At 40.3% G+C, this 25767-nt stretch overlaps 1 protein-coding gene across 1 annotated transcript in view; it reads right to left on the reverse strand.

Annotated features, from left to right (window-relative positions):
* Positions 1-25767, reverse strand: part of LOC310912031 (VPS10 domain-containing receptor SorCS1-like) — a 262422-nt gene that overhangs the window by 28648 nt on the left and 208007 nt on the right. Inside the window, exons 11-18 of the mRNA XM_083866206.1 lie at positions 22838-22940; positions 22301-22377; positions 21031-21122; positions 19866-19973; positions 18773-18890; positions 16909-17039; positions 9342-9455; positions 7706-7877 (exon numbers count right to left, since the gene is read on the reverse strand). Coding sequence (XP_083722332.1) covers positions 7706-7877; positions 9342-9455; positions 16909-17039; positions 18773-18890; positions 19866-19973; positions 21031-21122; positions 22301-22377; positions 22838-22940 — 915 coding nt within the window. The remainder of the gene's footprint in view (positions 1-7705; positions 7878-9341; positions 9456-16908; positions 17040-18772; positions 18891-19865; positions 19974-21030; positions 21123-22300; positions 22378-22837; positions 22941-25767) is intronic.

A 25767-nucleotide genomic window follows, 5' to 3' on the forward strand; every position in this document is an offset into this window, starting at 1 on the left:
TGAAAATCTAATTAGAGAAGAGCTTCAGCTGCCGTTCCCCCAGTCTTTTTCATTTGTCTTGGCCTTTCCTGTTTTAAAACCCTTTGAACTGGAAATACATTTTCCATTGTGTAAGATCCAGGCTATAACACTCCTCTGAAAATGCCACTTTTTGAAAATCTGACATTTAAAATTCTAGCTTAGGAAGTGGGAGAGAAAAGTCAGGAAAACAAAGAGACTGTGTTTTGACTTGTTCTAATATTTTATCTGTGCCAGGTAAGGGCACGGGCAAAGTAAGACAGAAAGAGAAAGCAGATGAGGCAAAATCCAAACATTTCCCACACAGCCCACACCTGATTTAAACCAACCCAGCTGTCACTGTCTCTGTCTCTGCATCTCTCCAGAGCCACTTGCAAAAGGCTGTTTTACCAAGAGAAGTTTTGTTCTGCAACAATTTGATGTCTAGCCATGCATCTTGCAAAAAAAACCCTCCTGTTACTTTTCCCAGCTTCTCCTTTTTATTTTGTCAAGTTCAATACTCCACAATGGGATTTTTCTGAAGCTTTTAGCCCAATTAAGGCAGATAGAAAACTCCCTGCATTACCTGCAGGAGACAGACACTGCTTCTGTTGGAGTGTTTTCATGGATTAATTAATTGTGTTTTCTTTAGATTAACCCCTTTCTCTGCAACATGCACAAGCTTCAAGTACACTGAAGTACACTGCAGTCTTGAGAAAAGCTTTTGTGCAGCCAAAGGCTTAAGTATACGCTGAATCTCAATAACTTTTAGCCTGAAAAGAAGCCCTCATAATTAAAAAACAGTTTCCCAAGCCCCCATATTAAACCCTTTACCTACCTAGACAACATTAGTTACTAAAATGTAAACCAGAAATCTACTATTTTCTAAGGGATTTTTTTTTTTTTTTTTTTTTTTTTTTTTTTTTTTAACATATACAAAATATTCCTCTCTCCCTCCTTCCTGGTCCTGCCTTCTAAGCCAAGTGCATCTTTCCTTTTTCCTGCATCTTGACCAAAGGGGCCTCGAGTGCACACAAGACCTGGACATTACCAAAAATCTCTGTGAAGCTTCCTGCCTCAGGGTATATCAAGAAACATACCGTACAGTTTGCAGCAATATTTTTATATTTTGATTACTTTTATGCAGCTCTCACATCTCTTTTGGTGGATGTGAGATGTGAGACCCACCTAGCAGGATTCTCTCTCTCAAACACGGCATTGGAATCTTGCCCTGAAAGTTGTAATAATGCATTTTCCTTATTGACTTTCTGTATTTGTATCTAAATGGAAGTATTAAAAAATGGAAAAAACACAGCTCAAGGTTTTTAATTTTGATTCCCATGTTTCAGATTTCATTTTTGAGTCTTTAATTATGCATTGACTTCCATGTCTTCCTTAGAGATGTTGATAATAGATTTAATTATCCTTTGCAAGAAACAGACACAGCTACTGTTGCAGGGTTTTCATGGATTAATTCATTGTGTTTTCTTTAGATTAACCCCTTTCCCTCTCTGGCATTTTCCTGTCACCAAAAGAAATCATTCATCAAACATATTTTCACTGGAACTGAATATCCACATATGGCACACATTTAATCTAGATCTGTTTAAAGTATATTCTTAATTTTTAACAGATACTCAGATCCAATTTGATCCAAGAACTGAAAAACATGCTTTCCCATGTAAATCCCTGCTTTCAGAGAGATGGACTTAATTTTTCCAATCAGAAACTGAATAGAAAGGTGCCTTTTAGCAGGGCAAATAGCTTGATACTTTTCACATGTACTTATTTTTCAACACTGAATAGTGAATTGTACTGATCACATCATTCATCCTGACTGCCAGTTGTGCCAGCTCAACTCAGCTATGAGCACTTTTTACAGTACTAGATCTTCTGTGCCCCACAGGAATCAATAACAGCCTCTCAGGATTATGCAGAATAATTCAACCAGTGTGACTGGAAGTGTATTACAAGACTGTAGTGCTGTGTGTCATTAGGAAGGCAAGGTCCACTTTCATACATTTTCATGGAATTTCAACAATGAATTTAAAAATGCACGGAAGGCTCTGATTTCTCCCAACCAGCTTGTCATCATCAGAAAATGCAATTATAATTCAGGTGACAGTGGAATGGGGGAGGGTACATACTGTGTTATTTGTGTGTTATTAAAGGAGTGTAGTGCTGTTAGTAAGATAAACAGCTGTGATTCAGCATGTGCATGGAAAGTTAGGATGAAGGTTTCATATTTCTGTAATCATTACTAACAACCTTGTGCTATCAAAGGAGAGAACACAGTGGGATACCACAAAAAAACCCACAAAAAACCGAACCATAAAACACCAAAACCAGACTATGCTTTTAATTACTACAAGCTTTGCACCTTTAATTTCAGTACATCAACAATCAAAACAATCCTAATGCTAGGCTCATCTCCAGAAACTTCAGCTGAGTTGAATACTGAACTGCACCAAACAATAGTGCTGAGGTGGGAAATGTTAATGGCACTGTGCCCCCAGCAGGATCCCCAAGCTCATTAAATGTACCCCAGACACAGTGTACCTTGTACAGCCATGTATCAACATTGTCATTACAGAGAGCCACGGCAGCTTCTAGGAAATTCTGGGCTTCATTTGTATGTTCACAGGGTAAGAGAGAGTCCTCTGGATTTATCAGCAATCACTACACAAATGCAAGGCATGGGGGGTATGAGGCAGAAAGAAACGCTCTCTTTTCAAATGAGGGAATAAAACATCAGAAAGTTTTAAGTTTCTTACTCAAGGTCATGCAGAAGGAGCTCAGAGCACGGTTCAGGAATGAGTTCAGATTGCCTGAATTCTAGCCTGTGGCCTGAAGTGTAGGAACAAATTAGCTTTCCCCACACATTAGTCTAATCCAAACATCACATAGCAGCAGCAAGCAGTTAAAAGCAAGCCAAAATCTACTCCCAGTGGAGTGACTTTGCCAAGTGAGAACTGAGGCAGACCTGGAATGTCAAAGATTTTTGGCTGTCATTTTATCAAGATAAAAAATAAATTAGAGGAGGCAGTTTCTCTGTGAATTATCTGTAATGAAACAGTCAAAGCCCTGAACCTTGCTGCCCTGAATGTCTTTACCATCCATTTCCTCAGCAAAGATGTGTGAGCAATCAGATGAAACAAGTTTGAAAGCCATTGTGCTGAGCAGCATTGCTCTGGAGGCTGCAGCTTTCAGAGTCTCTGCTGAAGCAGTACAGCAGCACAAGCGTCTGATGTTCACACAAATAATTCTAACATACAAATAACAATTGTGGTTGTGACAGGCAAGAGACCTATGTGACCATGTGATCAGGAAGTCACACAGAAACAACACACACTTAATAAAATCCCTCTATTTTCTACAACAGACAAGCAAAACATGTCAAGGACATTGGGTTGTATAACTTGAGTAGGAGAAGTGCCTTCATAATTTCACATTTTGGTTTGCTTCTGTTGCTGTCGAAAAATAAAGCAAGGATTTGGGTTTTTAGGCTGAGAAATTACTCTTTTTCAATGCTGCAGTGTGAGAGGTACCAGCCCTGGGTGTCTGCATGTAGCCCAGGCCAGGGCGAAGGATTAACCTTTAAACTGGCAGCATGTTTAGGCAATGAAAAATTTGCTTTTAAGCATGAGTTACTTTTCTCATGCGCTGTCACGCAATGACAAAAATGCCATTGGTATTCTGCTTATCTCATGGAAATTTAAGGGCAGAATTCCCAGCTTAAGTATGATTCCTTGCTTATGAAACACTTCTAAAATAATTCATAAAATGCAACACATGATGGTTAGTAAAGGCACTATTGATGATTCCTAGCTATTGTCATCCACTGAAAATATCAGATTAATTGGACAAGTAACTTGGTCAAACCTTTCCAATAATGGAACCATAAATATTAAGTGCAAGGTGACCTTGCAAGCAGTTTAGAGGAAGTCATACAGAAATTCTAAAAGGTGACAGGAGACTTAGATCACTTTTGAAAGAATTCTTACATCCAGATGATTTAAATATGACCTGTTAGTTGGGTTTGCTTTTAATGATATTTATATGCTGCCAGATATAAATGCTTCACAGGAAAATTTCATGTGAGTCAGAGTTAGAGAAACTGGGCCAGAACCCCAGCTCTCAGAAATCAGCAATGCTCTGTGCTCCTGGGTTTGGTTCCTGCCCTCCCTCCACTTGCAAAGACTTCAGTGATGATTTTCTTTTGTGTCTTCTTCAATAGCAGAACACTTTTGAATGCTTTGTCCTTGCTTCTCTTGGGGGATCTTTTGCTCACATCGTGTTTTTGTCAGAATGCACAGTTGTGTCTCTCAGCATCACCACAGGCACAACCAGGCTCTACAAGGAGCCACTGTGGTATGGCTCCTGCCTCTGAATCCCACACCTGAGTGAAAACATCAGCTTTCTACTGCTGCCATCTGTGTCTCCCTGCCCTCTTAGCAATCTGCTCCACTACAGAGATGCAGTGAATTTTCAGGGCCTCCAGTGAACCTGCTTCTGCAGTTTGTTCCTCTTTTCAAACCCACGTGGATTCCTACATGGAGCAGAAAGCCCTAGAAAGATAACAAGAGTACAAATCTCAAACAAACTCTTGTACCTTGGCTCACCAGCTTCTCTCTTTTTTTTTTTTTTTCCTTTTCCTTTTTCCTGCAGATCAAGTGGAACATGGGCATGAAATAAGAGAGCTGGGAGGCTGCAGTGTATGAAACAACCTCTGCAGATTTGAAGGCTTCAAACAAAATGTCTCAGAGGGATACAGGAAATGTTAAGATGCAAAAGGAAAGGCCATTGCTTTTTCACACCTTAAAAGATATCAGCTGTCACTCACACTAAAGGAGGAGTCCTCACCAGGGTGTAGCATTCTAAAATATTGCCTACCACTCCGAAGGGTAAGGGTTGAATAGGACACACTTTTTTCACATGTTGTTGGGGGAAAAGATTTGCAAGGTGACATATTTAACTTTCCTGATGCCTTCCCCTCAGTATAAATGGAGTCGCACAGATTTTTTGGATACTGAACATCCTGGATTGTACTGCACCCTGTGCAGGGCAGAACTAAATAGAAATTGACAAATTCTTGTCTTCTGATACCTATGCCTTGTATGCAAGGGAAAGGAACTTCCCTTTGAGAAGCGGGGTAGGATTAAACAATCTCCAGAGATCCCTTTCAACCTCAATTACTCTGTGAAATCAATATCCATTTTTTAAAAGGATGCTTGTTCTTTTGATCAGTTTGTTTAACTTTTCTAGTGAGTGGTGATTTTTTTATCACTGAAACAGTTAAATTGGTAAATGGTTTAGTCTACACAGTTTTGCTGCTTCAAGTATATTTTATTCCCCTATAACTTGCACGTAACTGGGCAAATATTCCTCTTTGTTGAATATTTCCTTTGCTGCAACACCCACACAAAGTCATTGCCAGACTGGGTAAAATTCTCCCGAAGGTTTTGTTGGTTGCTCTTTAAGTTGACAAATCTAGGAGCAGGAGGTCAAGATTCATCTAACAGGGAGAGTAATTGGAAAGGCTGGAGGCTGATCAATACTGCTGCAGCCCTCAGAGCAATTCCTAACCTCTTCCTTATCAGATACAGTGGATGAAGAGCTCCCTTTAGATCTCCTCAGAACTGACTCACTCACTCATCAAAACATCTGCTCTGTACTCCTTGACACCCAGCATGAGACAGGCACCATCTCATACTGGAGAAGGTGTGGCTTCCAGACTCTGGTGCACACTGAAGCAGAGCTGCCAAAAAAGATCAGAATCAAAAAAAGAGACAGCACAACACATAGCAGCTCCCTGTATGACAGAGTGGTCAGGGTTTTCTTACATGATACCTGAGCTGAAGCACTCACAGAAGAAAGAGCAGGACATTCGTCCTCAGTTTCCCATACTGTGGTTGATTCTTTCTCCCTCTGACTATTGACATAATTCCTTGATAGTTTTGTGACTGACTATTCAGATTGTCCATTTCCTTTTCCTAGCCAGTTTTAAAACTTTGCTCAGAAGAGAAAGATGATACAAAGTGCACTTTTTCACTTTTTTTTTTTTTTTTTTTTTTTAATAAAGTCTGGAAATGACTCTTGTTTTGGACCTTTTCCTTTGCATTTTAAATGGAGAAATCAATGATTTAACCAGATTAAATTATATGTTCCCACTGTTATTGCAGCATCACAGTAGAAATGCTGTTTGACTGTCAGTACTGAAATAAAGTGATCATATTTTGGAGAAAATAAACATTCAGGTCAAAAACTGCTTGATTTATCATATGGCATTGCCTTTACAAATCAGGACACCTGTTTGCTGGGGAAAACATCAATAACAGAGATGTAAAAAACAAAATTCTTTCTTCACAGATGACATTTACAACGGAGAGGTCAGAAGTAATTTCCTTAAATACTCATAACTAAAAAGGGATGCACATTGTCTCTCGAATATTCTAAACTATAAAGGGATGTACATTGTCCCTTGGTGTTAAAGCACATTTGTTTTAGGATTTATTGGGCAGTAAGAGAGGAAAACAGGTAGAAGTTTAAAGAAATCAATTTAGATTAGGGAAAAATAGAAAACATTTGTGAATGTTCCTGCTTGTGCACCTGCAGTTAAACACAGATAAAGAAGTGCTAAATAGAAAAAATAAGTGAAAAGATTTAAATGCTTCTTTCTATGGATTCAGGAATGGAGGGAGCAGAACAATAAAATACCAAGTTAAGTTAGAGATACAACAAAAACACAGATCAGACTCCAAATCAACTTCACAACAGCAGTAAATTTCAGACTTAATCCTGCTGAGGATATCTTGAGATTTCACCCATAAATGCTTAAACAATATGTACCAACTTTTGTGACGGTGACACAGCTGCACGTGTACTATTTGTCGTCTTCGGTTTAAAGTCAGTGGAAAATAAATACGAAAATCCAGTTTCAAAAACCAGCAGGAAATAAAAAACAAAGTTAAGTGTGGGGGAATCAGATTCAAACCTGCAGTGTAGTAAGGCATGCCACACCCAAGCAAGTGTTTTCCATATAGGAAAACGTTTGAGACTCACCCCTTGTATTTCTCATAAGGTAAAGGACCCAGAAACAGTTTTGCTGTCCTGACAGTAATTGGCTCAGTGCCAGCACAGAAGCATTGATTGGGCTTGGAAAGTGTAGCTCAAAGCCTGCTGCCAATTTCATTGCGCCAGGGGCCAAATAGCCCACCTGAACCATCCAATACTAAAGAACGAGCACAAAGGAACTAAGGGGACTTTTGGAGTGTTTTTAGCAGGGTATCAGAGGTTTCTCTGACACCTGTACTCAGCTTTTTCTCTTGTTTCTGTTATGTTTGTTATTTTCCATTTATTAAACCTTTTACTTTACAAAACACCTCTGAAGAGCAGTCTCGTTATGATTATTTTAAGCCAATCTGCAAGGGCTGGACCTCAGAGGTATTGGGAACCCCAATACAGCAGTCCTCAGTTCTCCTGTGAGATTCCCAAAATAAACCAATTCCCAGTTTCTATCAGACATTACACTGGGCACCACAATACCACAACAGCCCTTTCACCTCCATACATTTGGAGCAAACTCCACCCAGGTACATCCTGGCCATGACTGACTTTACACCACCCTGTCTCTTTACAAACTTCTGCTGGCATGAATCACACCAGACACACGCATGGGGCCCGGGGCACAGGGCAGAGCAGAGCCTACCTCCTCCAGCTGCACCAGGAAGGTGACGTTGTGGCCCTGCTCGGCCGTGAGGCGCCCGTCGGCCGTGACGATGCGCAGCCCCTGGGGGGGTTTGCCTGGGCACTGCTGGGGCTTGGCCGTGTACCTCTCGCGCACCCCGTCCGTGCAGTTGTTGGAAACCACCTTCCGGTACCTGCAAAGGGACAGAGAGACCCGTGCCAAGTGCTGATGAGGAGCACGGCGGGGTTAGCTGGAGTCGGTTCCTTTAGACTAAGGGGATTGTTAGAAAACAAAGGTTCTCCAAACGTATTACAGCACTTGTCTCAGCCGAGCATTCCTTGTGTGCCCAACGCACCAGGAGCTCATGCTGTTAACGGCACGTGGTAATTTCCTGCAGAGTATCTTGATGTCTACCATGTAGAGTGGTTTCCAGAGAGAAGAAGAAAACCTCTGCTTGATGCCCTGGGAAACCTCTTTCTAAATACAGTAAGCAAAAGGCTTACTAACATGCTCCCTCAGTTCAAGCATGCAAATTGTTACTAGAAGGTTCCTTGTTCTTTGTATTACCGTAGGTTGAATTTTGGTGCAGGAATTTTAATATTCCTAATCGTTCTCCCCTATTGGACCCTTCCCTCAGACCCCACCTTCACTCCTCTCCACATTGGGAGACATAATTACCCCTGTCTGACCCTGGACCCTGCCTTTTACCTTTTGCCTTTGGCCCCTTGTTACTGCCTTTTTACAGTTTGCTCTATATATAGTGGACGCCTTATTGTTTGTTATTTTGGCATTATTAAATTCTGTTTCTGGACGACTGGATCAAGGCTGCCTCTCTCTATCAAGTCACCATCAGGGCAGAGTCCCAAGGAAATTCAAAGGGGTCTGATTGTCCAGGCTCAGACCCCCGGGAGTTTCAGTACCATAAATTTCTCAAACCATAAAATTATAGATTACGAGTTAAATAACTGTTAAGTTATGAATAAATTATATACACTTACAATAAGGCATTGTATTCAGTTGGGCAAAGTTTAACCACTTTTCTCACATGTTCACTTCTCATTAGTTGTGAGGCAAGTCTCTTAGGATGCAACCCTCAAGGGCTACAACAGTAAGAATTGAAACAAAAAGCAAATTCTGCCCATCTTTCAGTTCCCAAACCCTCTAAACACAGCTTGGGTTTCTTTGTTTGCTTTAATCACTTGCATCATAAATGAAGTCTGCCAGGATCTTAACTTAAACTACACCTTCCACTGACTTACAAGAGGCCCAAAGAAAGTCAGCATTCAGGTTAGCTGCCCACCTATTAATTCACTTCACATGTACGTGACTTTCAGCTCTCTCCACTAATTTATCTTCCTGCTTCACCTGATTTCCCAGCATTTTAAGAGGAGTCTTTTCAGAAACATTAATGATTTGGCCTTACAGTCTCTCCTCAAGTTTCTTTAAGGCATCATCTTTCAGAGAAAAGCCTGGGTCATACATGATGGAGATCTGGAGTGACAGATGTGCAACCCAACAAAGGTAGTGATGAAGGTGTCCCCAGAGCTTCTGTCTCAGGGTGTCCCAAGCCTGCTCTGACACATCTACAGCAGGTGTAATCTGTATTGTCATTGGGTTAAATCCATACTAGCTAAATAAAGCCTGGTGAGCCACTTACCCAGTGCTGTTGAGATAACTCTGTCCAAGGCTGCAGTCCTTTGACAAGGAGGATGGGTTATACCAAAATGCTGGTAAACACTGGCCATTGCTGTGGCGTTCATATCCATAATCACTGTTAATTAAAAGAAACCATTACATAAAACCCCAAAAGAACAAACACGGTATTAGCTCATGCTCTCTACTATTAATACAAGTTTTGATTGTTCTCCATCTGTTTACTAGCATTTTTGATTTTATTTTTACTGATAGAACGGATTCTTCATTCCACTTCAGCTTTTTTAATTGGGGTAGTCATCTTGCATAAATCCCAGTATAAAAAAGAAGAATCAGAGCAGGTAGTTTATGAATATTGCAGCAATCGTTCTATCTCCACAGAATAACAGTACCTCTCAGGATCAAATCTAGGGTCAAATATATATATATAAAGAAACAAAACCCCCCAGAAATCTAAGCTAAGTAAATCATCACTGTCTCAGTCATATCTTAGAAAACCGAAGGGCTAAAAAGCTAATTGCATTTGGAAACTATATCACACAGGATGTAGAGGAAAATTTACAGCCCTGAGAGAGCTCTCGCCTGAAGGCATTAACAGCATATTCGGTAATGGAAAAGAATTCTGTGATCTTCAATTCTCTTTTTGTTTGGAAGAGGAAATGCTACCAAAAATCACATGTTAGAAACAATGAGTCAAACTTTAATCTTTTGTCACAATTTGAGTTTAGCTATGACTAAATTTGCTTTGGTTTCACTAAAAAAACATTTCAAATTGTTTCTGATTCCAAGTAAACAAAGACTCTATAAAAAATGTTATTGCAGGAAAAAAACCAAAATCCAACAAACTGAAAACCTCTTTAATCAGTATTCCATTCACATGTGGGTTTACTTTCCAGCCGTTGAATAATGAGGACTGCTTGGCTGGATAATCATTCTTATTCCTTTTACTAAGCCTTCTCCATAGCTCATAATGGAGAAGTAATGGGATGTTGTTTCTGAGAACTGCTATACAGAATCCACCAACTCCACTCCAATATTCCAGTTGCAACAAAATACTTGATCTTAAAATGGCACTTTTCTGCAAAGAATTTTTTACTAATTATCTTTGATGACTTGGTATCAAGTAGCCAGATTTTCTAAGAAAAAAGGATTAGGGCAGTGTTAGGCCATGTGATTAAGGGCTCATATTTGTATATGAATGTAAAGAAGTAGAGAGAAAAAACAGGAAATGGATGAACCCCCAACAAACTGATCAGAGTTAGTGGAGCCCCTGCTCCAGCCCCTCCCAGAGCTGTCACAGGACAGCCATCAGTCCATGGCCAGGGTGAGACCTACCAGATCATCAACAAGAGATATACTTATAGAAAAATATTAGCAACAAGAAGAGTGTTTAACTTAATGAAGACTTTGTTCAAGTGTCTTGAAAAAGCATGATGACTTAAAAAAAAACGTAGTGAGTGACTAGTAAACAATGCTAAGAAGCTTGGTACTGGTCTAAGCTATAAGACAAAGAAGAAAAAAGGAGATAATATGTTTCAATTTATCTTTGTTAAGTTTTTTGTACTGGTTATCAAGAAAAGACACTGAAAATAATTCAGTCACCACTTTTTACTTCTCCTTCAACTATTTTCTTCTGAATAAAGAAAAAAAAAGATCTTTTGAGGCAATCTTAAAGTGGCAAGATTAAAAAGATGACATTAGGCAAAAGAAAATTAATGCTGCATATCACTTGAGAAAACTAAGCAAATATTAGACTGCATGACTGTTCCAAAGGAACATTTTGGCAGCTGTGGTGCTTGGGGTATCTCCAACAAGTAACTGAGAACATACTCCAGGAAACAGCAATGAAGTAGATGACCTAAATGGTCTTTTCCTCATTTTTTTTACTGAATTTTCATCAATCTATTTACTCAGATGGTTGCAACTCAGTGCTGCTAAATTGCTTTGGAAGCATCAGCCAGCCAATTCTCCCACTGCCATGTGCTTCTATAATCATCCTTGTTGGAATAAGAACACTATAGCTGCAGAATACACTTTGTAATGAAGAATAACACCATTCTGATTTGCTTGGAGAAAACAAATATTTACATACAAATGGGACTCCCATATTTTTGTAATTCATTTGTAAACACTCTGTAGCACTGTACTCCTAAGTTATCGTGTGTGACTCTAATTAAAAAATTGTAACATTGTACACACACACAGTGTTCTGTAATCAGGTGAAAACAAAACAAACTAATACAGTGAAGTCTCCCTCAGAGGGGATCAGTATTCACAATCCAATTTGATGCAGTAGTCTGGGCTTTCTTACTATGCCCATGTCTAGATTCAAGCTACTATTTTGCTTCCTATCTCTACCTGTAAATCTGGGCAAGCCCGGCTGGACTTGACTAGTTTTGACTGTACTTGGATCATATTTCTCAAAGGCAAAGGAAAGAAATACTAGGATTTTCCACAGCAGAAACAGTTACAAGCACAGAAGTTTCACAGTGCTGTTTTCAGGCTTGTAAATCATCTGGCTCATTAAGGCCCTACAGAAATATCATCCCAGTAAATGACATGAATTGCTGCTCCATATCCCTCCACAGATGCAGCAGCCGCCCGTTCACCTCCGCAGTCTTGGAATCTAATGAATTCCTTGGCTACAGGCTGCTGCACGCAGAACACTGATGCTGACAACAAATTGCTGCCTACAATTTGGCACAACAGGCCTTTGTAGCAATCAAGAAGCATTACCATCAATTGGATGTCCATAGCACGAGCCAGTACAGCAAAGTCTGGAGATGGGGAAGGCGTCAGCCTCAGCCTGCAATCAGCTCCCCGAGTCATTGCCTGGGAACTGGGAATTGGAATTTGCATAGATTGATGATGTATTGTCCCTGCCTGAAAAGAACTCAGGTGACACAGATAATGTATCTCCTAAAAAGGAGAGGAACGTTTGCCATCAGGGGTTGCTTTATCGGTATGAAACAGCCTGTCTTGTGGCTCTCACTGATTATGGTTTTACCCTTTTACTGGTTTAAACTGGAATCCTATTTGTCTTAGTCAAGTAGAACTGCAAGTTCTTTCCTGTAATTAGATACAAATTCATTCCAGACATTTTGTATCTCTGCTCAATGCTCATGACAAATTCCTTTTTCTTATGTTGTAATAATCAAAGAAAAGAAATCCTCTAAGGAATTTTGTAATTTGAAAAGAGACCTTACAAACATACTGTTTGGAAGAACCATTAGTTCACATGAAATTATTAAAATCCTACTGGTCTAAGAAATAGAAATAATCAGTTAATTCAGATGAGTGATTGCCATGTTCATAGCTTCTAAAAGTCAAGATATGACTTAGCATGTAATCACAGAAATTCTTTAAGATTAACAGCTTCACCTTAAGGTCAACTATGCCAGAAGATGACAATGCTCCTTGTGTTTTTGCATGCTGTGCTTTCCAAACATTTTGGACATTAAATGGAGTAGAATTGAGCTATCTCTGAAAATAGTCACCTTTCTTTTCTGCAGTTTCCAAAAGCCCTGGTGGGAAAAAATAACTGGCCACAGCACTGGAAAAGTCTCACTACCTTTTTGTTCACTTAACACCACTGTCTAATATTTAACCATGATTCAAGTGTAGATTTGTGTTAAAGGGGAGCTGTGATTGTTCCCCAGTTCTACAGGAACTGACATGGGATTTAACTCAGAGAAGGATGGATTCAGCTACAGTCTGAACTGTGGATCTACAAAGGAGTACAGTTATAATTGCACCACAGTATTTGGAGTTGAGCTATACCAGATTATGTTAATATGAAACCTAAAACCCCCAGAATCTTTCCAGTAAATCCACACCTGGTAGATATCCAGGCCCTTAAAGGTGCAGAGATTCACTGCAGATTTTGCATAGTGAATCTGCATTTTCCACAAGCACTCAAAATTAACTAAAAATTCATTCTGAGTTACTGTTTGTTAGCTAACCAAGCCCATAACCAAAGGGTGCAAACACAGGTGTATTTCAGTGCTGGCACCTGCATGATCTGAACTGATGGGTGGTGACACACAAAGCCAGCAGAACTGAACCACACTCAGTGTCTGTCCCCTTCCTCCCTGGGGTTTATCAGAACATTTTCTCCTTTCTTCTGATGCAGGACTCTGATGTTTTAGCACTGGAAGTAACCTCAGCAGGCAGGGCTGTAATTTAAGTGCCAGAGAATACACAAAGAGCCAGGCAGATCCTTGCTGATATCATCTGTGAAATACATAAATAGACCTAATTCCCAGTTGCACTAAGGCACCTTTGTGCCTCTCTGGCTATCCAAAACCATTAGCTCCAGTATCAACAGGCTCATACTTCCCATGAAGGTGTGAGGTATGGGAATACTCATAGAAGGAGCTGGCAGTATTGATGACAACGGGTTCAGAGGGAGGACTGACAGTGAGACACTTTACTCAAAGTTCCCATTAAAGAACCTGGGAGACAGGTGGTTGAAGGATGAACACCACCAATTCCATCTGTGTCTAGGAGGTGTTTCTGCTGAAGAGATATCGCTGTAATAATGCCCAGGCTGCAGGAAGGAGCACAATGCGAGGAAACCGGGTAAATTAATGCTTTAATAACACCCCAGCAACGGCGTCATCCATTTACCCAAATCAATTAAATGAAGAAGGAGGTTCTGGTTTCTAGGCCGTTGCTAGGACAGGCTTGCCGAGGGCTCCTGCGCATCCATGTCCCGCATTATTCCTGAGGCGCTGTTGCCCTCTGGCTGCCAGCCTTATTCCCTGCATTCCCGGAGAGCAGGACTGCGCCTGCCAGCCCGGGATAAAGGGGCTCTGATGGCAGAACAGCCCAGCTCCCCAGGCTGGAGGAGCCGCAGGCACTTCTAACCTCACTCGCTTTTGTGGCTGAGCAAAACAATAAACAAACATGCCCTTCTCCCTGAGAAAGGAGTACCCATGGGCTTGCATACAGGTTTGAAATTAATCTGGAGTTCTGTGATATTACAAGGAGAAAAAAAAAAAAAAATTAGAAAATCTTTGTGTCTTTTATAACTGGTATTTTGCCCCCGAACTGATAAAAACAGACTTGCAGGATTAACAGCAATAACACTTTTTCTCACTTTACCTGATCACAGTAATACAATTTTTACTCTAATCTCTGACAAGTTTGGATAATAAAATTTTCTCTGTATAAATTTAGCATTTAAACAGCAATGACAGCACAATGATAGGGATTGTTGTTTTCTTCAACTCTGTATATAAAGATGAGCTCTGTAACCACTGACAATATAAAAAGCTGTCCAATTTATTTCAATATTGAGAAATTAGGTGTGGGTAGATAGGGAGCTTCTCCCTGTCTGGGGGGATACATGTCCCTTTCAATCTTCTCAATTAAGAACCCAGCCCAGAAGTACTGAAATGTCATGAGTGAGGATGATGAAAGTGCTTTTTCTTTCCTGAAAAAGAAAGATCTCCACAGAGGGCACCCTTCCACAGCAAGAATTCATTCCCTGATTTCCTCTAAACCTTCCTCCAACTTCTGCAGGGTGAATTGGCAGTGAAGCCTCCTGCAGAGTTCAACGAGGCAGGCACTGAAAGTTACAGTGGTGCAGCAGCAGCTTTGCCTTTCTTAGCAGACAGAATTGCTTTTTTTCTTGCCATTTTCTTTTCTCCTTTTCTGTCCTTCTCTGGCATACCCATGTAAAATTATGGGCCTGATGAGTATTGTTGGTAAATGTTTCTGAACTGGATGCTTAAAGCAGTATTTCAGTCTTATTTCATCACAGGCAGTAGGAAAGGAAGCCAAAATGGATGAAGTAGAAATCCAGGTCTGAGGACTGCAGGAATAACTTGAGCTCAGAGAGAACTAGAGGGGATCACGACAGCCTGGTCTAAACCAAAACTGATTCCACTAGAACGAGAAAGGTCCTAATTCTGCCTCTTCCAGCAGATTTGAGGTGTCTTGTTCATGCATGTGGACTGTGAGTCTGTTGTACATGCCCAATCATCCAAGCTTTCTCTTGGAGATTCTCCCACAGCCCAGCAGAGCCTTTGGAGAAAGTTTCCTTGAGGTGAACATTAAAGAAATAAAAGCAGGTTTCCACCAGCAAATGTCACTGTGGTACTTTCGTTTTGTACCTAGCAACAAAGTTTTATAGTGGCAAGCCACAGTCAATTTTAATGAAATAAATATATTCATTCTCAGAGAAAAGTGCTGGAAGGAAAGCATATTTTTATAAGAAGTTTCAGGTATGTGTGTCCCTTACAAGTGCAAGAGATTTAAACACTAATGGACTGACTGTGAGTCAATTGCATGAACTATTTTATAAGGCCATGAGGTTGGTTCAGCATTGTACTGCATGCCCTATACGAGGGTTAAAATCTTCAGGGAATTTCTTTGCTTTTAATGATGGTTTGGGGTTTTTGGTTTGGCTGTTAGCTTTTTTACATTACTAGGGAAATATTAAATTATTGAAATCCAGGAGCTTTGGACACCTAAATGATGAACTACACACAGATCTTCTCCCTAGAATAGAACTAAATGGAAAACGAGGAAACCATCAAGGAAACCATATTGACAGAATCTGTGCCAAAATATGTTCATAATTGTTATTGCTTGGAGCAAGAAAATTGACTTTTTTTAACACAATATAAAAGCCTCCTGCAATTCTGTGATTTTATACAGAAAAAATATTCTATATTTATGGAGGAGTGAGAAGGGAAATGCTATAAATTTCCACACAAAATATTAATGAGATGAACCATTTCAGGATTCACATAGCAGAGTCTGAGTTTAATTAGCAACATGACATAGATCTGGGTGGGTGAGGCACAAAGGGAGTTTATCACCACTGCCAAAGAGCCAACATTTCTCTCATCCAAGATACTAAGGAACCTGCAGACTTGGGGAAAAGAGGTAAAAAGAGATTTCAATAATGTGGTTCTCTGCCTTTTTTGTGTAAATTGCTGTGAGTCAGCAGTAATATTGAAGTGAAACCAGCAGCTGAAGATTTTATCACATCATGCATAACTCACCAATGGACTCTATTTCCCATAGCAAACATCAGAGAAAAAAAGGCTTCAGAAGGAGATTAACTCAAATCATGAAGGCAATGTCTGCTGCATACTGTCAAACATGATGGTCCAGATGCAACAAATGACAAGAGGAATTTCCTAAATAGTTGATTCTAGAAGCTGAAGGCATAGTTTGCATATGCATATATTTACTTTTACTCATATATACATATGTGTGTATGTGTTAAGAATTATTTTTTTCCAAAATGCTGTTATATGTCTTCAGACTACTCTCAGCCACCCTTGGTCACTGCTAAGGTTAGATGTGCTAAATTGACCTGGTGCACAGAGCTGTGACCTGGAAAATGGTCTGCTCAGCATCGATTTTGTGGGAGCCTTAGGAGATTACAGATACCCATTCCACCTTTCCTTCTTTTAACACACCTGCACTGTCAGAGAGCAGCTTATTCCAACACCTACGTGTTTATTAATCTCTACTCTCTGCAAGCCTGCAGCCTCTCTAAGGATCCCCGTGGTGCTGTGTGAGAACACCCAGACCCTCTGCTCATTGCTCACCAGTCAAAGTCTGCCTCTGTGCACACGCATGGCTCCGAGGTCATAGCCCCAGCATATTTCCCTTGCATGCATTTCTTCTCTGACTTGCGCTTCCTGTAGATCCTTTTTGCTCCCATGATGCAGGCTTCTCCCTGGAAACAAAACCAGAAAGATTTCTTTGACGCCCACCAGGCTATTTGTGTCACCCGGCTTTTCCGAGCCCGTGCAACAGGAGGTGTTACTCAAGGGAAAGAGGATGGGAAGCCAAATGTCATCTCAGTACACTGGAGTTAATTAAAGCTACTGAAGCTCTAACTGAAACTAAATCAACTTTTCCAATACACACTAAGAAATTATCTGAGATTGCTTATGTATCTTATTCAGTTCTGAATTTGTTCCAAAGCCCATAAACATTTGATACAGACCCATTGCACAGCAACTGAAAATATGGTCTGATTCCTCTGCAATCTGAGGCACAGAGCAGGTTTATTTCTTTGGTCTGACCTCTCTGGGAATATTTTCATTCAGTAGGAACTAGTAATGTGTATTTATGTAAATACTTCCCATGGATGAGTTGGGTTTTATGGGGTTTGACTTGTTTTGTAGATGCTAAAACCTCCTATCTTCAGCACCCTGCTTAATATTTCTATCTAGGGAACAAGGCTCAGCCTTGCAATCTCAGTGGAAAGGAATTCAAAAGGCAAGAGTACATAGAAGCCTTCCTAAAAATAGTTCTGCAAGCTCCAAAGACAACATCCTCAAAGAAATACTGCAAAATCCTTGGTATTTTTGCTTATGCAAGCACAAGAAAGCAAAGAACAAAATACAGTGGAGTCTCACTTATTACCTTTTATGCTGTTAAAATCGTTGTGGAAATTTTTTCATGGCTTTGATTTGATGATTTGATGGCAAAAAACAGAAAGACCTCAATAGCAACTGGTGTAAAATGCTGTGCTTCCTTGAATTTCAAGGAAGCTGTACTGATTTTCAGCATCTGAAGATCTAAGTAATAACTGGTATTTTTAGTGTAGAGTTGTGCCTTATGCGAGCAGCTAGACTGAGTCAAGCTACTTCCATTTCATATTCATTATTAAATTCTTTCCCAGCAAGATATATACAGAAAGACAACCTTTGATGATATAAATGTGTGCTTTGCTCTAGACTTCAGTGGAGCCTGTGGTGTTTATATAACCACAGAACTGGAGCCATATTTTATTCTAACCTGATGAAACATAGGCTGTTGTGAAACACAGCTTGGTAGATCGGGGAAGGTGCAGGCACTGTGCAGAGCACCTCACCTTACTGGGCATGATTCCATGGTTCAGAGTGTGGTGCAGCAGCTGCATCCAGGATTCACAGGGCAGGGCATGGGGGCCAATGAATTGGGGAATAAAGCGCCCAAATCCCATAGCAGAGAGAGACAGAACAGGGATGAAACCAAGTGAGCAAGAAATGAGACTAAGAGGGCCAGAAATCGAAGAAAAAAATGTGAAACAACTAGAATGGTCTTAAGACACCAGCTCTGAAGACACAGAAGGATGAAGGAAAGAAAGGAGGTAAGGATGGGGATATCGGATGGGAAATGTAAGAGTGAAGGAGTTCAGGCCTCAGTGGCAGTTCTTCTGCTATTGCTGTGTTGGTCAAGTCTGCTTAAGTCTGAGGTAATTGCCTGTGTGCAGGATGACACCCAAAAGACAGCTGCTCATCCTTCATGGATCTCAGAGTCTCCATCTGAAGCCAACATACCAGTGCAACAGAACAGACCCACCCAGTAAGGGACGAGCTGACACACTAAACTGTTAGGAAAAGATATTGAATCATACTGATCTTGAACTGTAGGATCACTGGCTACTTCAGGTCACACCCCAGCATCCTCACTGCTCACCTGGCTATGGAGCTGCCAAGGCCTGTAGTCCTCTTCTGCACATCTCCGATCAAAAATGGACTTGTAGTCTACCTTCACCAGCTGCCACTCTGAGCGGTGGCTGAAATGTCCAAACACACTACAGAATGCAGCAGGAAGAACACACAGTAAAAGGAAGTCTGGTAGTTACAGAGGTACAGTCATCACGATTTCCAACAGAGATCAATGGCTTTGAGAGTGAGAGTCCTACTCATTTTCACTGGACTGACAAAGTGAAAGTGAAGAATAGCCTGCCAAATATCTATAACTCTATTAGAAACTGTAAAATTGCATGTAGCTTTAATTCTGTTCACTAAGACCCACCCACTTATGACAATATCCAAAATGACTCAAATTGAAGAGTCAAGAGAAGACTTGATGTGGGGCTGGAGACAGTAATACCTTCAAGAGTTTTATCTGAGTTTTAAGCTTTGGTAATCCCTTCCATGCAAATTTAAATCAGAACCTGAAGGAACATTCTTCATACATCTTTTTTAGCTCAGGTTAGTTTCCAAGCCACATATTGTGCTTATTACAGGTCAGTCAGAAATACTTCCCGTTTTTTATGAATCTGATCTGAGATAAAATATTACAGTTTCTGGCATAGTTAGTCCAGATGTATACATCATGTAGAACTCAGCATACCACACTGAAACTGAACATAATTTCTCATGAGTCAGCCTCCAGGCAACATTTTGTCATTCATTTTTACAAAAGAATGTCTTCACTTATCTGTGTCTCATTAAAAAAAAAAAGGAATGTAGCAGCAAAAACACAGTTATAAAAATACCTCACCATTTTTCTTTCAAATATTAATCTGTCAACAGTAACTCTGCTTTATATCACATTCAATTTGAGGAATCAGGTTTCATGCTGATAAGTGATAATGTGTTTGCAGGAACCATGTTGCTAATCCCTCAGTCATATCACAAATAAATTGACAATTTAGCAACAGAAAACTGCACACTCTTGGCTTCAGGTTGCATTTGGGTTTGATCCCCAACCAGAAATGCCACTGTTCCAAAATGCAATGTGTGCTTCACCTCCACAGCATCATTATGGCATGCTCACTTACGTCATGATGAGGGTTTCCTCTCCAGGCTCCCCTAAAACTCCATCTACAAACAGTGGGAGGGATGTGAAACTGTACTTGCTCCAAGATCTCCCTTCATCAAAACTTAACCTAGAGGAGAAAGCAGAATTAGTGTCTTCTTTCTTTACTCTCCTATTTCACTTAAGAGGATTCTCTAGTCCACTACAGCTGCTATGGAGAAGTGGAAAACAGCTTCTCTTATTGGATTCTGATTTTTTAGTCTTTTAAATAACTATTTTTTGGGGGCGAAGCATCATAAATCGGAGCATTGATCAGGCTTGTCTGGCATCATACCACTAACCCATGGTCGATATTTAAGTGGTAGAAACTAATAGTTATGTTAAAGATTGATACTCCAAGGGCAAAATATAGCCCAAGCATAAAGTTTTTTAAAAAATAAACAAGTGATTCTGAATATCTGGTTTTTGAGTCCCCAGTATAAAACATTTTGAACTTAGTTTTCTGGAGGATGACAGTTTCTTCAGACCACCAGCCCACCCTGTGGGGAGTGTAAGTGAAACCTGGAATTTTTCATAATTTCTTGGGTCTGGATGTTTCAGATTCTGATATGACACTAACTGTTGTGGAAGTAAATAATACAAAACAGCACAAAGCTGTACTCTACCTCCTCACTCAGGACTGCTAACTGGCAATGTCACTTTGGCATTATCAGTTGCATAACCCTGGATTAATTCAACAAAATTCTGGTTTAAAGCGCTGCCTGCCATACAGAAGGCAAGTTTATCAATAACTTAGTACTACTTTGGTAACCTAATGAGAGACAAAGGCATAAATCATATATATTTTTATATTTTTATAAATAGCTATTTTATATTTTTATATAATTTTAATATATTTTTATATAGTTATATATTTATATATTTTATAAACAAGCAAATCCAAGAAGCCAAGCTGTGGTAAATCAGGAGTGTTGTGAAATTATACTGATGATATCTCAGATCTGGCCAAGTCAAAATTATATTAACTGCAATTTCCAGGATTTCTTAGCTTTCTCTGACTTGTTTGCCAGTGTCTTTACTAATATTTTTTAGATTATAGCAGCAGAAGACTGGATGCATACTAATTGCCTGCTTCCTGGCATCTGAAAAGAGGGTCAGCAGACATTTAGCACAAATGGAGTCATTACCACAGGTGTCTGATGGGCAGAGATGTGTGTTTCATGGCAACGAGTACTCCACCTTGATCCAGGTACAGAACACTGTGCTCTTCCTCAAAGATCTGGAAAAAAAAAAGTGTTTATTTAAACCTATTATCCTTAGTACCACACAAATGTCACAGTTCTTCAAGTAGGATCATGACACAGGACAGTTATGTGCTAAGAAAATTATAAAGTAGAGGAAATTATAGATATATTTCCTAGATTCAGTTTTTTATTGTTTGGGGGTTTTTTTCTCCACAGTTTTGCCAGGTGCATGGAAAATTCATTCTTCCCTTGCTTGACAGAAAGTTAGAAATATGATTTTTTTGCAAGGATCAACAATTTTTCTCCTTTCGATGACAAATTTTTGTTTAAAGAAGAATTTCATGTGTTTGCACATGTCTGGCCCCATCTCAAATAATTGATTTAGACAGAAAAATGAGGCTGGTCAAACACTGCAAAATAATTAGATTCTTGGATTATCAAATATTGGAAGATTTTCTCTCCCTGTGTCTTTTTTGTATTAGCTTTCTGCAAACATCTGCTCTACAGTCTATACAGCAGCATTTGTTCGTCTGAGAAAGTTACTCTTTCTCTCCATGACTTGATGTCCCATTCAGAAAATAGGAATAACAGAATTTCCTGATCTGAGGATAAGCACATTAAGGGGTATTTCTTAACAGGTGAGACACCACTAAATAATAGGAACTAGATATAATTTCATCAGTGTCTTTCCACTGGTAGGTAGCTTTGGAACAAGGCAAACTGAATTTTGTCTTTTTCTGCATCAGCTTAAGAGCAAGGCAAAATAAGCCATTTCTATGGACAAATTTTGGACAACTCAGCGTAGGCGAAATGAGTCTCAGCTGAGGTGAGAAAAAGCAGACCTGTGCAACCACTGATTTTTGAGTAAGTATAGTCATGGATGAAAAGAAAAATGGTTTGGTTGGCACGAGAGATGTACAACAGTAAAAGGTAACACTTTCTCTGCCCTTGTTACTTGTAATTTATTCTGTTCTCTTTGCTGTGGGGTTAAACTGAAGTCAAACTCTGAGTGGAATAATAAGTCTAACAGCATATTCAGTCTTTTTCTTTGAATATCTCTGCACTGCTGAGAAGGGAAGTTTACTCTTTCATAAAAGGTTTGCAAAAAAGTTACCCTGAACCAAATGAAAAAACAAAAATAGGTGACAGATTGAATCCTATTTTAGGACATTTCTATGGTTCTTATTTAAACCAGGGATTCTGTGTCATTTACCTGCCTCCAAGTGTTCCCAGCATCAGAAGTAACAAACATACTGATGTCACTGTCTGATAGTTCAGTGCCTATATTACCTGTAAGATGAGCACTGGTTAGTGAAGGAACCATCCCAGAAACAGCAGAATGAGCAAATCAGGGGAGTAAATGTATTTATTTATTTATTTTGGAGTTGTGGAAATTTGGGAGGAAAACAAGAGGGAAGGGGGAAGAGAGAAAGTGTTTCAGTTTGAAAATATATATATAAAAGACCCAGTATATACAACTCTACACACTTCCACATGCAAGGGAAATGCCCTGATTTGATCTTACGCTCACAGGAAAAGAGGATTAGACATGATCTCCTCCACCTTGAAGGCCAGTTTCCATAAAAAGCGTATGACAAGCTGAAGGCCCATAAGGATTTTCATTTGACAGCCTGCCTCTTTTCCCAATACTGATGGTGTGACATCCCACAGCCACCCAACACCCTCCACAAACTCCAGAGCTTGTCCAGGTTTGCACATCAAACACAGGCAATTTTAAAATGTCTCGTACCTGAAGCTACAATAATACTGGGGGCAGTGTCTCGGCTGGCGATGTTTCCTGAGGTATAGGGGTTGTCTGAGACCTTCAAGTGAAGATGAAGGGAGCAATAGGGCTATGGAGAAAGGGGAAATAAAAGTAAAAAGCAGACACAACAATGTATGCTCCTACTTCTACAGGCTTAGAAACATACAGTGTCTTTCTGTATTCCCTCCTGATCACTGCGTTCAGTAACCCTTAGATGGGCACAGCCACTTTGCCATCATTTTCTGGCACAACCTATTCCCAGTGGGAAACTGATGCACCAGGCTGAAACCCTCTTCCGAGGACCAGGTCTTTGAGGCTGTACCTTGAAGGAGGGGACCAGGCTTGCACAGACAGGTGATGGTAAGGACTACCTGACTCTCCTGGCTCCTACTCTTTGAGAATCATGCAGATTGATGCAGATATGAAATGACTCTGAGCAGCACTACCCAAGCTGTCTCTGAAACACAAAGCAATTTATCTCCACTGATGTGGTCTGAATCACCACTAATAAGCCAAGAAAAAAAAACTTATTTCATACATTTTCTTAACTCTTTTTTACAAATGACTGTTCTGAAATGCACTGCAATAAATACAAAGAAGTACCACGACTGGAAAGTGTTAGTTTCAAGTTTAAAGCAAAGCTTCATTGCCCATCTGGATGTGACCTTTAAGATTTCAATATAAACACATCCATGGAAACTTTACCTATTTCCTATTGATTTTGTATGCTGAGTACTCAGGTAGGACACAAGTGGTACAGAATAAATCAGCTGAACAAGAAGGTAAGACAGATGGGCAGATTTGCAAAGCTGCCATTATAATTCCCTCCAAATATGTAATGTGATGATTTCTGAAAATTTCTGAATACTATTTTCTTCACTTGGGTCTTGTTTCCAGAATTTATTTTTTTTTATTTCAACCCTCATGAAGAGCCCTTCATGAAACATGCTAAGGGAGGAGCGGGGGCAAAACACTGGCAAGAAAACCTGAAGCAAACTGACCCAATCAAGGTGGACATCACTCAGGAACAGAACTGGAGCAAAGCCCATGCTTCAGCTTGCCCAGCTCTGTAAGAGAAGGAGGGGCTGTGCAGAGAGACCTTCAGGCTCAAAGGAGGCAGGTTTTCCTGAATAATACCAGCTGCCTAAAGGCTAGATCTACAGCCCCAAGAGTCTGGCAGGCCTCCTCTATAGGAAACCTAGTCCCACAGGTCACTGGAGGAAGACCATTTATCATCCCATCCCAGAGTAGGTGAATATGACTGAAATTACAATCCCCCTGTGGAGACAGGCAGGGCTCTTTTGGCAAAGGCAAATGAGGCTGGTGAGGAAAGATGGGAGCTCTCACTTATGTGAGGCAGGCAAAGGGGATGTGGGCAGTGCAGCAGGGAGCACAAGCTGCCAAGTGGGATGCACTGAACAGCCTAACTCCAAATGACAGCCTGGTGAGCACTGCCGCTGGAGCAGCCCGGGGCACCCAGAGAGAGTGGAGAACAAATTGAGCTGACACGGATGCAGGAAGTGGAAAAGCACTGCAAGAACATGAACTCTTTCCTTTTACTTTTTGATAGTTGTGAGAAGACTAAATAGAAATCATATTTTTAAAAGTAACATACTCCAAGCCCAGTTCAGCATTTGGAAGACAGAACTTAATGGCAACTCAGCCAATTCCCAACTCAGATAAGACCTTGTTAAGATTCAATCTTTGTGCTACGAGAGGTTTCCTTTCAAATTTATCTCATTTCACAGATATAGCATATAGAAATGGAATATATCTCTCCAATATTAAAAGCCAGGCCATCTGTCTAAGCAGACAGATGGTCTTTTCAGTGGCATAACTTCTTACTGGTTGGAGTGCAGTAATGCTTAGAGGCTCTGGTGACAACTGGGTATGGTGTGAAAACCAACCTCTCCACTCTTAGCCAAACATCTGAAGTTATTGCCCAGCCTGTGGCCATCCCACATCCTGTGTTAGCATTCTCTTCCTCATTCCCCTGTACACCTTCTCCATCTCCATTCTTATATAGTTCATCAACAGATATCCTTCTAGCTCTTTTGTGTTCTGCTGGTCCTTTTGTGCTCCTCCTCCACCTACCATAGCTTAATTCACATACAGATATCTCACTGGTTTTCAGAATTTTCATCAATTGTCTCTGTCCTTTTTGTCACTACCAACAGGCTACTAAAATCATTATTATCACCAGAACTGCAGGTTTGGGTTTTCCTGTCATTGGCTAGTGTCAATTGCTGTATGGCCACCAGGGGAAAGGCAACCACAGCATGGAGCATTTAAAGTCTAGATAGAAGATGAAGCATAGGTGACAGAGCCCATTGCTCTGCTCACTGCCACAGTTTTTACAATTATGCTGGAGTTCATTACTTACTTCCTAATATTTTCAAGCCTCTTATGCTACCCCCTCAGGAAGCTCATAAGTCCTTAGTAAAATTTCTCATAAATCCACAAACCCACTTTTGGCTGTTCTGCAAAGCCCACCTGAACTGTCTCCAATGGCAGGACACAATAAAAGCCAGCTATTAGTGGCTGTCCCTCATCAGAAGTGGGAGAAAGTATTATAACACAGAGATGATGCTGGTCACCATTCACAAACCTTGGGGTAGTCACAGTATGTGCCCACCTGCAACAGCAAGGAACAGTGAAAAGAAATAAACACTTCCAAGAGAGACACCTCACTTAGATGCTTAAAATACTCTTTACCAGATGGCATAAATGTCTCTCTTCATGAGAAGAGGGTCTTTGTCCTGAAATCCATATAAATTCCTATGGAAAAGACAAAATGTGGGCAGGAATAAACAGATGTCTGGGGAAGTAAGGCACACAGAAAAATATATGACTTGCCCAAGGTCACATAGGAAATTGGAGATAAATCCAAAAACTGAATCAAGATTCTCCTGAGA

This window comes from Zosterops lateralis, assembly GCF_965231275.1.
Source record: "Zosterops lateralis genome assembly, chromosome: 8".
NCBI lineage: Eukaryota > Metazoa > Chordata > Aves > Passeriformes > Zosteropidae > Zosterops > Zosterops lateralis.